Source organism: Anas acuta, chromosome 1 (assembly GCF_963932015.1).
Source record: "Anas acuta chromosome 1, bAnaAcu1.1, whole genome shotgun sequence".
Lineage (NCBI taxonomy): Eukaryota > Metazoa > Chordata > Aves > Anseriformes > Anatidae > Anas > Anas acuta.
The window spans coordinates 189,228,931-189,241,951 of NC_088979.1; the positions used below are offsets into that span (position 1 = coordinate 189,228,931).

General features: G+C 37.7%; 1 protein-coding gene across 2 annotated transcripts in view; it reads right to left on the reverse strand.

Annotated features, from left to right (window-relative positions):
• Window positions 1–13,021, reverse strand: part of CPNE8 (copine 8) — a 102,055-nt gene that overhangs the window by 31,881 nt on the left and 57,153 nt on the right. For both annotated transcript variants that reach the window (XM_068669724.1, XM_068669725.1), the window contains exons 10-11: window positions 11,739–11,780; window positions 5,571–5,646 (exon numbers count right to left, since the gene is read on the reverse strand). In XM_068669724.1, the coding sequence (XP_068525825.1) occupies window positions 5,571–5,646; window positions 11,739–11,780 (118 nt within the window). The remainder of the gene's footprint in view (window positions 1–5,570; window positions 5,647–11,738; window positions 11,781–13,021) is intronic.

Here is a 13,021-nt window from a genome sequence, read left to right on the forward strand (position 1 = left end):
GTGCGAGGGTAGGAGTCATGTTGGTGATACAACAAGAGAGGACAGTTTCACTGAACACAGTAATCTGTGCTGTGACACTATCTGTGGGAAGCTGCTGTAAATTACAGTAACTCTAGGGTTCATCCTGGAACTAAATAAGAAAAAACAAGGCTTTAACTTATCTTTGTCCTGCTTTGCACTGCTGCATCTTTGCTCACCTTCAAAATAAAAGTGCAGCACATAACTGGAGCAACCTTCTTCCCTACCTTACGTTGTTGCTTGCATAAACCACCATATCTGTGATCACTTATTTTAAGGAGTATGATACAGTACAAAATACTGAAGTTTAATGCCAATGGACCAAGACCAAGGGGTGGCTTAAGGCTTGAGGAATAACAAAGATCTGCATACCATACAGTAAAAAGCAGCCTATAGCTGCATAGGCTTGCTTTCTCTTCACTTGCAAGAATATCTTTCCATGGGAAACTAAAACCACATTCTGAGAGCCACTAGGCATGCAAACTGCATGATGCTTGAACTCATGGTGTAAATGCAGAAGCTGACCTAAATCCTTCAAAAAGCATACCTACAACCGAGAAGGTCTTATGTATTTATACTTAGGGACAGAAAAGGTCTTGAAATGAAAATATTTACCAGGGTAACCACAATTATATTAGATTTGTCTTACTTCTGAAGTATCCTTGAAACAAGCAGAATTTAGAATGTTCTGATTATGAGATCAAGATTGCATCCATGAAAATCTTACAGACAAGTTGGTCAGGACTTATACCAATCCAGACACATATGATAGTCTAAATGCAAGAATAAACTTTGCTATCAACATGCAGACAAAGAGAGAACAGGAGCACAGCCCTCAAGACAGCCAATCACAGACCTATCCCAAAAGCAACTACAGCCCATATGAATCCACAAATAAGAAGGTGGCATCGTACAGAAGTGCCTGTGCTGCCTGCATTGTAAAGTGAAGGCAAAGTAGCTGTCCATTTAAAAGAGATGCTCCATTATAACAAGACTACACTAAATGAAGATTTGGTCAAAAAAGGTATTCCTGTTTTTCTGGAGGACCCCAATGACCACTGTTGTTGATAGTGATGCTGGGGAGCCTTAGATACTACTTCCTCCTGGGGAAGGTGGAGGGTTAAGAACAAAATCTTGGCTTTTGGTAACACTTGGAGGCCACGGATAGAGCCACTGAACAAATATGAAGAAAAGTATCACACAAAAAGTCGCAGGTCCCACCCAGGACAGAGCTCTAGAATACAAGAAAATAAATACTGTCAGAAACCTCCAAAACAACAGAACTGTAAGTAGAAAAAAGTGTTAAATGTCTTTTTTTTTTCAGTTCCTATACTTGGTCAGTGTTATATAGGACAAGGGTTGAAACTGCTGATGCAATAAGACCCATTGTATGCTAAGAGAACTCCTCTAGAGAAATGGGAAGGCTCACTGTACGATGACATTTTCCATTTCAATCCTGCTAGCAATCACACCCAGGAGTGGGGACGTGTACTGTGGTGTGATGACAACAATCTATTGCACGAAGATGAGTCAAGGTCTAATCCAAACGACCAACAAGGCTTTATGAACTGAGACAAAAGGAAGGTAATTTCCACCAGGATGCACGGTTGCCTTTTCTATCTTTCCCTTAGGAATTCTGGCAGATGTGGCATTTTCCTGGGTTATGTTCATTACTCAACTGATATGAAGACCTTGTAAGCTCATTACTGATTAGACTACAGCCTTTTCAATATGAAAGAAAGGAAAGCACAACTAAACTTAACCTCATAAACAGAATGGAACATTCCTATGCACTAATAAACTCTGAAAGGGACAAAAGATCCCATATTCTATATTCAGTTTATCTTTATAAAGGATCTGTTACAAAGTTATCAGAAAGTTTGGAAAACTTTTGGAAATCATGAGGCAATGCACATCAAAAAAGTCTACCTTTAACACTGCTCTTTGGGTGGATGACTCCAAGATCAGAAGCACTCAGTACAAACTTCACACGCAGACTTTTCTAAGGTTCCTGTGTTCCCAGCGTATAACCACCCTGGGACAATAGACATAGCACAGACTGGACCCTGCCAAAACAGCAGTTTTCTTGTGTTGTACGAATGCTCATATCCAGAAATGAAAGACAGCAAAAATAATAGAATTGACTGAGGAAGACAACAAAAAAGTGAAGTTAAAATCAAAGAAATGCTCTTTGCAGGTCTCTGAAAAGTGAGGCTACAAAAGACCTATAGAGCAAACCCTACAGATTGAGCACTTTAGCTTAGAGAAAATGAAAATACTGGGCACAATCCATCCATGTAGTCTATGAGCATATGTGAAATGGAGGGTGCTATAAAGCTTTCACACAAATGGCTAGATAAATTCCTACATATATGAAAATGCAGTAGTGTGCATTTTCTCACAGGGAAATATGTGGGTCCCTGGAATACGTGTGTTATTTCCATGTGAAAATTGCTACTCTAAAGCCTCTGTGGGGAGTACCTCTTTATGGTAATGCTGCTTTGATTAAGCAAACCACCTGTGCTCAAACACCATCAGTATCACAAGACAGCTGTGGGTTTCTGTGCAAAAACATCAGGAATGCATACCACCAGAAATTAGATGCTCGGGTACTGCAGTGTACTGAAGCACTAGTCTGCTGCTGGGAGAAAAAGCAATGATGAAAGGACACACACAACATTCAGGCAACTACAATTAGTTGCCTATTACCTGCACCACCTAAACTAGTGGCAAGTACTTCCTGACTTCTGGTACATACGTGTGTACACACACACACACCAAGGAGGAGAAACTCAAAACACTTCATATGGTCTTACCATGGGAAATAAATCAATTCATAGAATCACAGAATCATTGAGGGTGGAAAACCTCTAAGATATCTGGTCCAATCTTGAACCTAGCACTGCCAAGTCCAGCATTAAACCATTCCTTTCACTGGAACTCTGGAAGACAACTTGAAGTGTGCAATGCAATAGAGTACAGATGCTTGACATAGGCCCAGGTAAGTGAGTACGTGCAGAACGGTGTAGGCAGACTGCCTACCTCTGGTCCCAAAAGGAGGATGACTATGCTTTATCAGCACCAGAACTGATCATTAGGCTACGACAATTTAAACAGAACTTCCTAGCTCAGGCAGCATAATTGCAAAACATCTATCCTGCTTCTAGCTGTGGAACACATCCACAGCTTTTGGAGTTGCTGTACCTGTTTACCAAAAATAAAGCTGATGTGACCAAAATACATTTTACGTATTTTACTCCTATTCCCTCTCCTCATTTAACACACCTTGAAATCTCACATAATGTTTTTCATTTCAGATTGAAATTCTTCTGAGATATTAATTTTAAAGCGAAGTTTTAATGCATGAGTCTTAATGCTTTGACTTGTTGTAATTTTTTGTCTGTGCCAAAACCTGGAATCATTTTTAAAGGGACTTTTCCAAAACAGAAGAAAAAAGGCTGAAAATGAATCCCTTCATGACACCTTAAGTTTGTGCAACTCAGGTTTTGTTTGTACAAACATTTTGATTTCTTCTGAGAATAAATTACAGCATACTTTAATGATCTAGTAAAGTTTGACCATGGGTGAAAAAAAAGTCTATTTTTTTCCCAAATCCCAAACAAATTGGAAAGGAACCCCTAAATGAGGGACTTGCTAGATCTGAAATAAACAAACCTATAAAATTTTTGGCAATATGGCCTGGAGGACAAAGGGAATGTAGATGTAGTCTACATTTACCTACAATACATGAGAAAGTCTTACAACAGTTAGAAGTTATCTAATGATATGAAAGCCTGTATTTGAATTGATAATTGCCTAACAATCCCAGCAGCTGGCAGATGAATGAATACCAAACTGGAAATAAGAAGCAAATTTTTAAGCAAAGATGGTAACTGATCACAAGACAAAAAACAACCAACGACCAACAAAATGCCCCAGCAAGCTAAATTCTGTCACTTGTAATCCCATCATCAAAGCTGTTAAGATTCTGAAGTCTGTACAAGATCAAACACACGGGGATCTGCATGTGATGTAGGTATCATCAGGTATTTGCATAAAAGAAACTAGCAGAGGATCACAGAATAACAGAATGGCTTGGGTTGGAAGCGATATTAAAGACCACCCAGTTCCAACCTCCCTGCTAAAGGCAGGGATGTTACCCACTAGATCAGGATGTCAATGGCCCCTTCCAACCTGGTCTTGAATGCCTCCAGGGATGGGGCATCCACAGCTTCTCTGGGCAGCCTGTGCCAGGGCCTCACCATTTTCTGAGTGAAGAACTTCCTCCTAACATCTCATCTCTATCTCCTCTCTTTTAGTTTAAAACCATTCCCCCTTCTCTTATCACTATCTGCCCATGTAAAAGGTCGCTCTCCATCTTTTTTATAAGCCCTCTTTAAGTATTGAAAGGCCACAATGAGGCTGAACGTCTCCAGCTCTCTCAGCCTGTCTTCACAGGAGAGGTGCTCCAGCCCTCTGATCATCTTCATGGCCCTCAACCTGCTCTAACAGCCCCACATCCTTCTTGTGCTGGGGGCCCCAGACCTGGCTGTAGGACTCCAGGTGGGGCCTCCCAAGGGCAGAGCAGAGGGGCACAATCCCCTCCCTTCCCTGCTGGCCACCCCTCTGGTGATGCAGCCCAGGACGCAGTTGGCTTTCTGGGCTGCAAGCACATACTGCTGGCTCGTGTCAAGCCTTTCATCCTTCAGAACCCCCAAATCCTTCTCTGCAGGGCTGCTCTCAGTGAGTTCTCCCAGTCTGTGCTCATGTCTGGGATTGCCCCAACCCACGTGCAGCACCTTGCACTTGGCCTTGTTGAACCTCGTTAGGTTCACTGGGCCCACTTCTCCAGCCTGTCCAGGTCCCTCTGGATGGCATCCCTTCCTTCTGGGTTATCGATTGCACCACTCATTTTGGTGTCATCTGCAAACCTGCTGAGGGTGCACTCGACCCCGTTGTCTATGTCATTGATAGGGATATTAAACAGTACTAGTCCCAAGATAGACCCCTGAGGGGCATCACTTGTTACCAGCCTCTACCTGGACACAGAGCCATTGACCACAACTCTCTGGATGTGGCCATCCTGCCAATTCCTTATTCACCAAATAGTCCATCCTTCAAATCCATCTCTCTCCAGTTAGGAGATAAAGTTGTGTGGGACCATGTCAAAGGCCTCACAGAAGTCCAGGCAGAACTTAAACAAGTGTAATAGTTGGCAAAGGAGAAATCAATGACAAATTGCCTATCCAGAAATGAGGCATAACCCACTAGTTCCTCCAAGTTATATGACGCCAACCCAGCTATCTGAAGTTGTCTTGTCTCACTACAGCTCAGTGCCTACACACATGCACACATACCTACTCTTCTTTGTATCTATTTATAAAGCAACACTTTTAGATTCTCTGTTCTTCTCTATAAAAAGAGAAATGGAAATTAATTCCAAAGCTTTGATTTTGACAAGCATTGTGCAGATTTGATCAGTTCACCATGAAATTACTGGAAGTTTTCTCATTTACTTTCTGAAACCAAGTAAATATACTCAAAATACTTACCTCATACACGTTGAACTGAGACTGCCCTCTTGACAACTCTCTGTAACTTGTTGTGAATTCTCCAATGAAATCATGACTACATAAAAAAAATCAAATCAAATGCACAGTATTTACTAATTTAAATATGTAATATACATATTCATAAAAATAGAAGTACTACCAGTACAAACTGACACCCAGGAAAGCAGCAATGTCAAAAGATGCAATTTGCTTAAAAAACTTCATTTTCCCTCCGTTGTGCTTACTCTATTAGTAATCAAAATGAAGAGATGATTTATTAGCTTAAATCTTTCTGCTTAGCTTAGCCACATAATGGGGACTAGGTTGTAAATTAGTGATCTGCCCCCCCATGAAAAACAGAACAAACAAACAAAAATCTAAAAGAATTTCTTAATTTCTTTGATTCTTAGAGAATCTAAGAAAATAGAGTGGGCTATCAAAGGTTATCACTACTTTCTCACTGGATCACCACTGGCAACACAGATATCTAAACGGTGTGTGTGACTGTACAAAAGGGAAGTATCCAGAGGGAGAAAGGAGTAAATTACATCAGAAAAGACCAACCCTACAAGTTCGTGTAACGTGACATTCAATGGTGTTTTTGAGAGGAAGAGCAAGGCTTATCACAGTTGCTGCCTCTTCCTGTCCAGAAGGAGAAAAGCAGTTCACTGAGGCTACTCAGGACTGGACTCCATTGGAAAGTAGATCTTACCCTAACACTAAGCAGTGGTTACAAGCTTTTCCTTTCTGAATTCTACTCCTGTTCCAAGAATAAGTGCCACAGTGCCGTGCTGTGTCACCCACGTTTTGAAAACTGCTTTGTCAACCTTTAACCAGGGCATGGCATGTAGCCAAGGAGCTGCCTGGAGCAGGGTGGCCAGAGGGAGCGTCCTGGGTGAAGCATCCTTGTGAAAGGCTTCTGGGGTCAGGGAGCTGGAGCACGGAAACCACATGGCTGCTGCCAGAACGGACTCACCTGCAGTGTCACATCTCAGAACACCTGGAGCAGGCAGCCAGCACCCAGGTGACTGCCAAACAGCTACACAACTGCCAGGGGCATGACACCGTCAGTTCCCGTTCTCCTCCCTCTCCAGCTGAACACTTCTCACTGCTGCTCCAGCTCCCGAGCTCCCGTTCCCTCCTGGCCATGTCTCTGTTTTCAAACTTGTTCCCTAACAAGGCATTGTACCTCCTCTACACTCTGCACTCTGCCTTCATTTCCAGTGAGCTATGAAACTAATTTAAACTTTTTTTTTTTTTAATCTTCCCTTCAATGGCAAACAAAAATAGAAAGTCAAACTTTATGATTTTATCACTTGTAAAATTAGTTTTTGAGAAATACAGCATGTTTCTAATTACGCTATAAATATTAAAAGCAAATTTAAATAAACCTGCATACTGCAAGAAAAGGAAAAACAAACAATCCATAGCAACATGAAATTTCTTTCTTCATTCATAATGAAATAAGAAAGTAATCCCAAATAAAAATCTCATGTTCTGAAATCGGTGGGAATTCAAAAGTATATGTAAACCAACCAAGTAAAAGGTTCAGCCATCATGTAAGATCCCATGAAATACGCAAAGCACCCAGTAGAAAGCCTCAGAAATCCTATATAGTGAAGTATTACTGACTACTCAGATTCAGGAGAGACCACCTGTCGTGGAACAATCCCCCTCCTCTATGGAGATTAGGAAATTGCTTCTGAGAGAAAGACTTTTTTCTAAAGAAATAAATTTTAGAGATAGTATTTCCTTTCTCTAAATGCTCTCAAGATTGCAACAACAGGGCAATAGAAAAAGTATCATATAAGCAATGGAACTTAAGTTCTATATAGGCTGTAGCACATAAGGTGCATTTAATTCTGGGTCACCACAGCACTGGAAAAAAATGCACCTTGGTTGAAGAGGAACCTTTCCCTTTCATAACAATTCTTACCTTAAAATTTCAAGTCAGTTTGCTTATTTCAAAAGCAGAAATTCAAGCAATAGCTCAATGACTACATATGAATATGCTGGAGCAGACAATAAGTAATTCCAGACGGGGTTGTCTCTGGTAAAAGTACTTAAAAATCTGTACTGCTTAGAAGTAACTGTTTCCTTAATTCTGAGAGACACTGGAATGCTTCCTTTTTTCTTGTGGCAATGTTCACAGACTGGTTAAGAGCTAGGAAGATTTAATTCCTCTGACTAATCCTGTTAAAAAGGTGTGGCCATAAATTATCATTCTCAGAGTTCTCTGCTCTTAAAAGATCATTAACCTAGATCTGAATGCTCACTATTCAGATGGATGTACGCTCCTCCACTAGACTGGCTCTGAAAAACAAGCACCTGCCCTCCCCACACTCCTCCATCGCACACTCTTCATCCCCATGCGTTTCCTTATTAGTCTCTGAATTGAGAATCCAAAGAAATAGTTGTCTTTGACAGAGTTTTGCCTTCCTAACACCAAATATTCCTTGGCTTAAACAGTTTTGTCCATGAACTGTGTATCAAAGACTCCTACTACATCAAATAATCACTTGAACCCCAAATCCCTAAAACTGCCACATCTGGTACTATGCTTCAAAGTGCTGAAAAACACTTTCAGAATTATTAACTTTCCTTTTTTAACAATCTAAATAAAAAAAAAAAAAACAACAATGGAGGAAAGGATAATCATCACGAGAAATGTCAGTAAGTAAGGTGAAAAGCCCAACCATTTAATAATCAACTAAGCAATAGGAGAAGGAGGTCAAATATGGAGAACAAGAAATAAATTCAAAGCACCTGGAATCTGAGGTTTATGATCTCTCTTGCAGTGTTTAGGTTCTCAGATATATATATTTTTTTAATTTATTTTTATCTGTTAGGCTCATTCTATATCCACTGGACTGCTTTCCTATTCAAATTTTTATGTCAAATTTTTATGCACTGGATATCAGTGCAACATGTCCCAATACAGAATCTTCCAGATGTTTTCAACAATAAATGCTATCAGAATTCAGCACTGCAAATACAAGCAAGCTAGTATTTTTGTTAAGAATGTATAAGCTAGAGAAAATAATCCTGTGCAGTTAACTATCAGTACAGAAGTTTTTGTACTGCCTGATTAAAACCATGGAAAAACTGTTTTTGTTGGAAATGTTAAGTCTACTAAAATACACAAAAAGAAGAAAATCTTTTAAATGAAGTATGAAAGTATCCAATGTTGCATATTATCTTATTTTTTTCTTCCTGTAATACCTGCCTATATGTCATTGATAAGTGATAATGACACTAATAGTGTCATTAGATTGACACTAAACAAAAGAAGTCACTAGTTTCACACAAGTGGGCTTCTCTAAAGCAACAAAAACAACATTTGTGACTTTATAGCACCAAATATTTGGGGGGTTATCAGAGCTCTTAGAAAGCAGGGGTATGATTCAGAACAACTGTTTCACATTTTGACTATTTTTGTATGAAAACTGGTTTGAGACAATGAAATGCTTAATAATTAGAAGTGTTAATGTTACAATTGTCTAGTGGCACATTTTAGTCAAGAAATTGTAAGTGATGTTTGAAAATAGATGAGAGTTAAGAATATACAATTACTCAATGTAATTCATGAACTTGACAGTAAGTAGCTCAACCCTCAAGCTGTTTTCTCAAAGCACAAATAACAAGGGATGAGGAAAAAAATGGGAAAAAAACAACTCTAACTGAAGACTGTTGAATAAAATAATAATGTTTCATAAATCAAGTATACGCACACTAATGCTGTCTCAGTGACTGCAGAATAGCCTGCAATATTCAGTATAACTTGCTTTGCTATCTCCAGGCTCTCTGATGATCTTTCAAAGGTTGTTTTTGCCCAGAGTACACAACACTGGAGCCAAAAGTTGCAGCCCAGTGAGGTAATCAGATTGCGTATCAACTGTTCATTAATAAAGTGTCCGAATTTGTGTAACAGTGGCTTAGTACAAAAAACTGATACACTAATTAAGCCATCTTGAACAGGATTCTCTTCAGGTACATCTAGTTAACTCAAAGATAAATTAGTTATGTTCTTGCTATGGTCATAGGAAAGGTCATCGGAACCACCGAATGGCTATTTATTCCTGTTAGGATGGAATCAATCAGAATGTTGAAGACAATTTTCCCGTTTGTTACTGAAGTAGCTTAAATGTTTAGTTGCTTGGTTTTTAAATTGTCTGAAGTTACATGAGATGGGCACTGTCTCATCTTTGAGGAATTTAACATGTGAAACGTCAGTGTTGTCTGCTTCCAATTTCAAAAACGATGGAAGGCAAGAGGCAAAAAATCATACAGTTAGAATAAAAAGGAATACATGTAAGTAATATTCTTTATTTCTTTTCATTAGACACTAGTATTACAGGTATTAGGAATGAGATGTGAGGAAAAGCAGGTAATGTTTCAAACTGTTTGGCACAGTAGAGGCTAATGAGTTCCACAGCATGTAAAAACTTTCACTGCGAACTGCAGCCATACAATATTACTTCTCAGGTTTCTTCCCTTTCTTTCTAATCATACCTCAGCTTCTGATTTTGGAGGAAATAGGTCAGCACATGGGGCTCAACACATTAATAAAATACTATCTTTAATAACTTGTAAATATTTTAGTTTTCACTATCAGATTACTTTCACAAAATATCGTATTTTAACTACAAGTTATAAGTATACTACATTTTTTTAAGATTTGGCAAATCTAAGTGAAAAACAGAGGATGTTAATAGAAATTAATCTTTACAGTGATGCAGCAACTTTTTCTAATAATGCTTTGATAATTTAAATCCCCATATTTTTAATTGCTAGAATATGTTATTTTGTCCCTTCAGGGAATAGCTAATCAAGAAGGATGAATCTGCACTAGCAGGTGGTATTTATAGAGGGTAAATATGTGGTAAGAATACTTAAAAACCATGAGACTATGATAGAACCAAAAAGATAGTATGAACTGAGAAAGCTGAAACTGGTTTTGGCACTTGTCAGCCAAGAAATGAATGGCAGCACAGAATATATTTGCCTATTACGATCAGAAGATCTACTGGGCCACAGAAGCACAATATCATTAGCTATAATACCAGAAAAAAATGCTTTAGTAACATCAGAGACATTACTATGTAATATATAATATACTCTTAAAAATCATGCATATTGCATATTAAATATGCATATTAATAGAGATATATATTATATTTATATATATGTATTATAGAAATATTAGTCAATACATATATATAAATATATATTATATATATTAATATGCAGTAAATGCATATTAATATATAGAAAATATAAAGATTAAAAAGATATAATGAAGACAGACCAGCTGATAGAGAAATGAAAATCAATATATTCTTGTATTACATGCAAGATCTAGTACCATGATTTACGAATATGCTTTCTATCCAATATATTAAGATATAAGCTCAAGCATTTTTAAATAAAAGGTATCAATCTAGTCTGACTGAAAATAGTTGTGTCTTGTTTATCAAAACAAGGACAATTTGAAAAGCTGATTTCTTCAGAAAAAGACCATATACACAGTAAAGACAGTAAGACTGAACAATTATAAATTCCTCATCTTGAAATTAGCTAAAGAAAATCCACATATATTCCACCACCCTCTTTTTAGTGATGGAGTTATTTAAAATCAGGTCTTACTGTTCTAGAGTTTACAAGAATGTTTTGATGAGGACAGGCCTGGAAATGAACATTCACATCACATCTGAAATTATGATAATCAATAGGTAGTTTCTACACTGCTATATCTAGGCAACCATGCCTATCAGTTACAGGCTCAGGCATTTTATCCTACTTGAAAAGAAATGCAGCAGTTCGTGAAGCAACGTTTTAAGCACAGAAAGGAGTTTATAAAATGGATTATCCCTCCTTCCACACATGTACAGTAACTGTTAGAGATCACAAAGCATTCCATCTTACTTGATCCATGTACGAACATATACACATCATGTTTGAAATGGGATGATACATCAACATTTACCTTAATTGCAAAACAAGACAGAACTGTAGTATAATAACTTTTTTTTTTTCCAGTATCTTTGACTCTAAATATTGAGACAGACTATTCTCTAGTTCAGTTCTGTCCACTATATATTTATACATTTTAAAATACATGTAATATATGTTCATGGAAAATCCTGAGGTTTAACAATAATGTCTTACCTTCCATCTCTATCCCAATCATACACTTCTACTTTAATCGTCCTAAAAAAAAATAAAAAGAGAAAATATATATATTCAAATGTACTAGATTGCCTTTAATATTTATATTTTAATAGGATATGGATACATAAACTGTACCAAAGCCAGAAGACCAATTTTTCCAATCATTTCTCATGGTGCAGAAAACAGCAAGTCACTCGGGCTACCCAATAGACATTCATAAATGAATAGTAAAATATGGTGAAAGCTAAGGGAACAAGTAAACATATTAGAAGCTTAACCAGTGTAGTTTTACTTGCTGATGCTCTGATTTTTTATTTTTGTATTTTTTTGTGGTAATTGATTCTTTAACCTTAAAGTATTATCTATCAATATGTTTAAAGAAAATCAGCAAAATGGAACTTACTGTGGTTGTTTCTTGGTATATGCTATTACTTAGAAGATCTTGGGGTATCTACTGTGGGGTAGTAACATCTTATAGAAAAAAAAAATCTATATTTGAGAAGATTACTCTACTCTCAAAAAGAAGAGAACTTGAGGAGAACCTTATGAAACAAAAATTCCTAGCATAGTACTGTTTGAAACCAATGTTCACAATACAAAGCAATGCACACTTCTATAATTCTGTATGTTTGGTTCTCTGATAAATATTCTGCAGTGGTAACAAATGAACACTGTGTGATTCAGCCAAGACTTTGTGAAGGCCCTGTGGCTGCAGATGAAAGAAATCTGTAGTACTGCAAACACTGCACTTTTTCGACCCTTAAACTCCCTCTTACCCCACAACACAGGAAGAGGCTGCTTGGTTGTCTGACCAAAGACAAAAAAAAAGTGCAGCATCATTTCTTTGAATTCTTGTAAAACCACGAGAATGGTTCTTTAGTTCTTGCAACAGATTATATTAAATAACCAATAGATTAAGCAAAATATCCAAGGCTCTGGCTTCCTAGAATGAAATGGGATCAGCAGCTCTTGGAAGCATGGGTGGGAACATGACAGAGGCAGCAGTTTTTCCCAAACTGACTGATTGTCTTGGTCACCCTGGGAATATTCACACTTCTCTTAGTGAATTAGGAGCTGGTGGGCAAGTTGGGTAATAAAACGTTAAAGTCTGGCAATATACATTTACCCAGTGTAAACACTTATTCAAGAGGAGAACTAATAATTTATCTAAATCAGAATTGAGAGACAAATTAGCATATTATTATATGCATTAAAAATAATGATATTACAAAATAGGCAAAGGAGGAGTTGTTTTTTCTTGATGTTTCTCTTTTCAACTA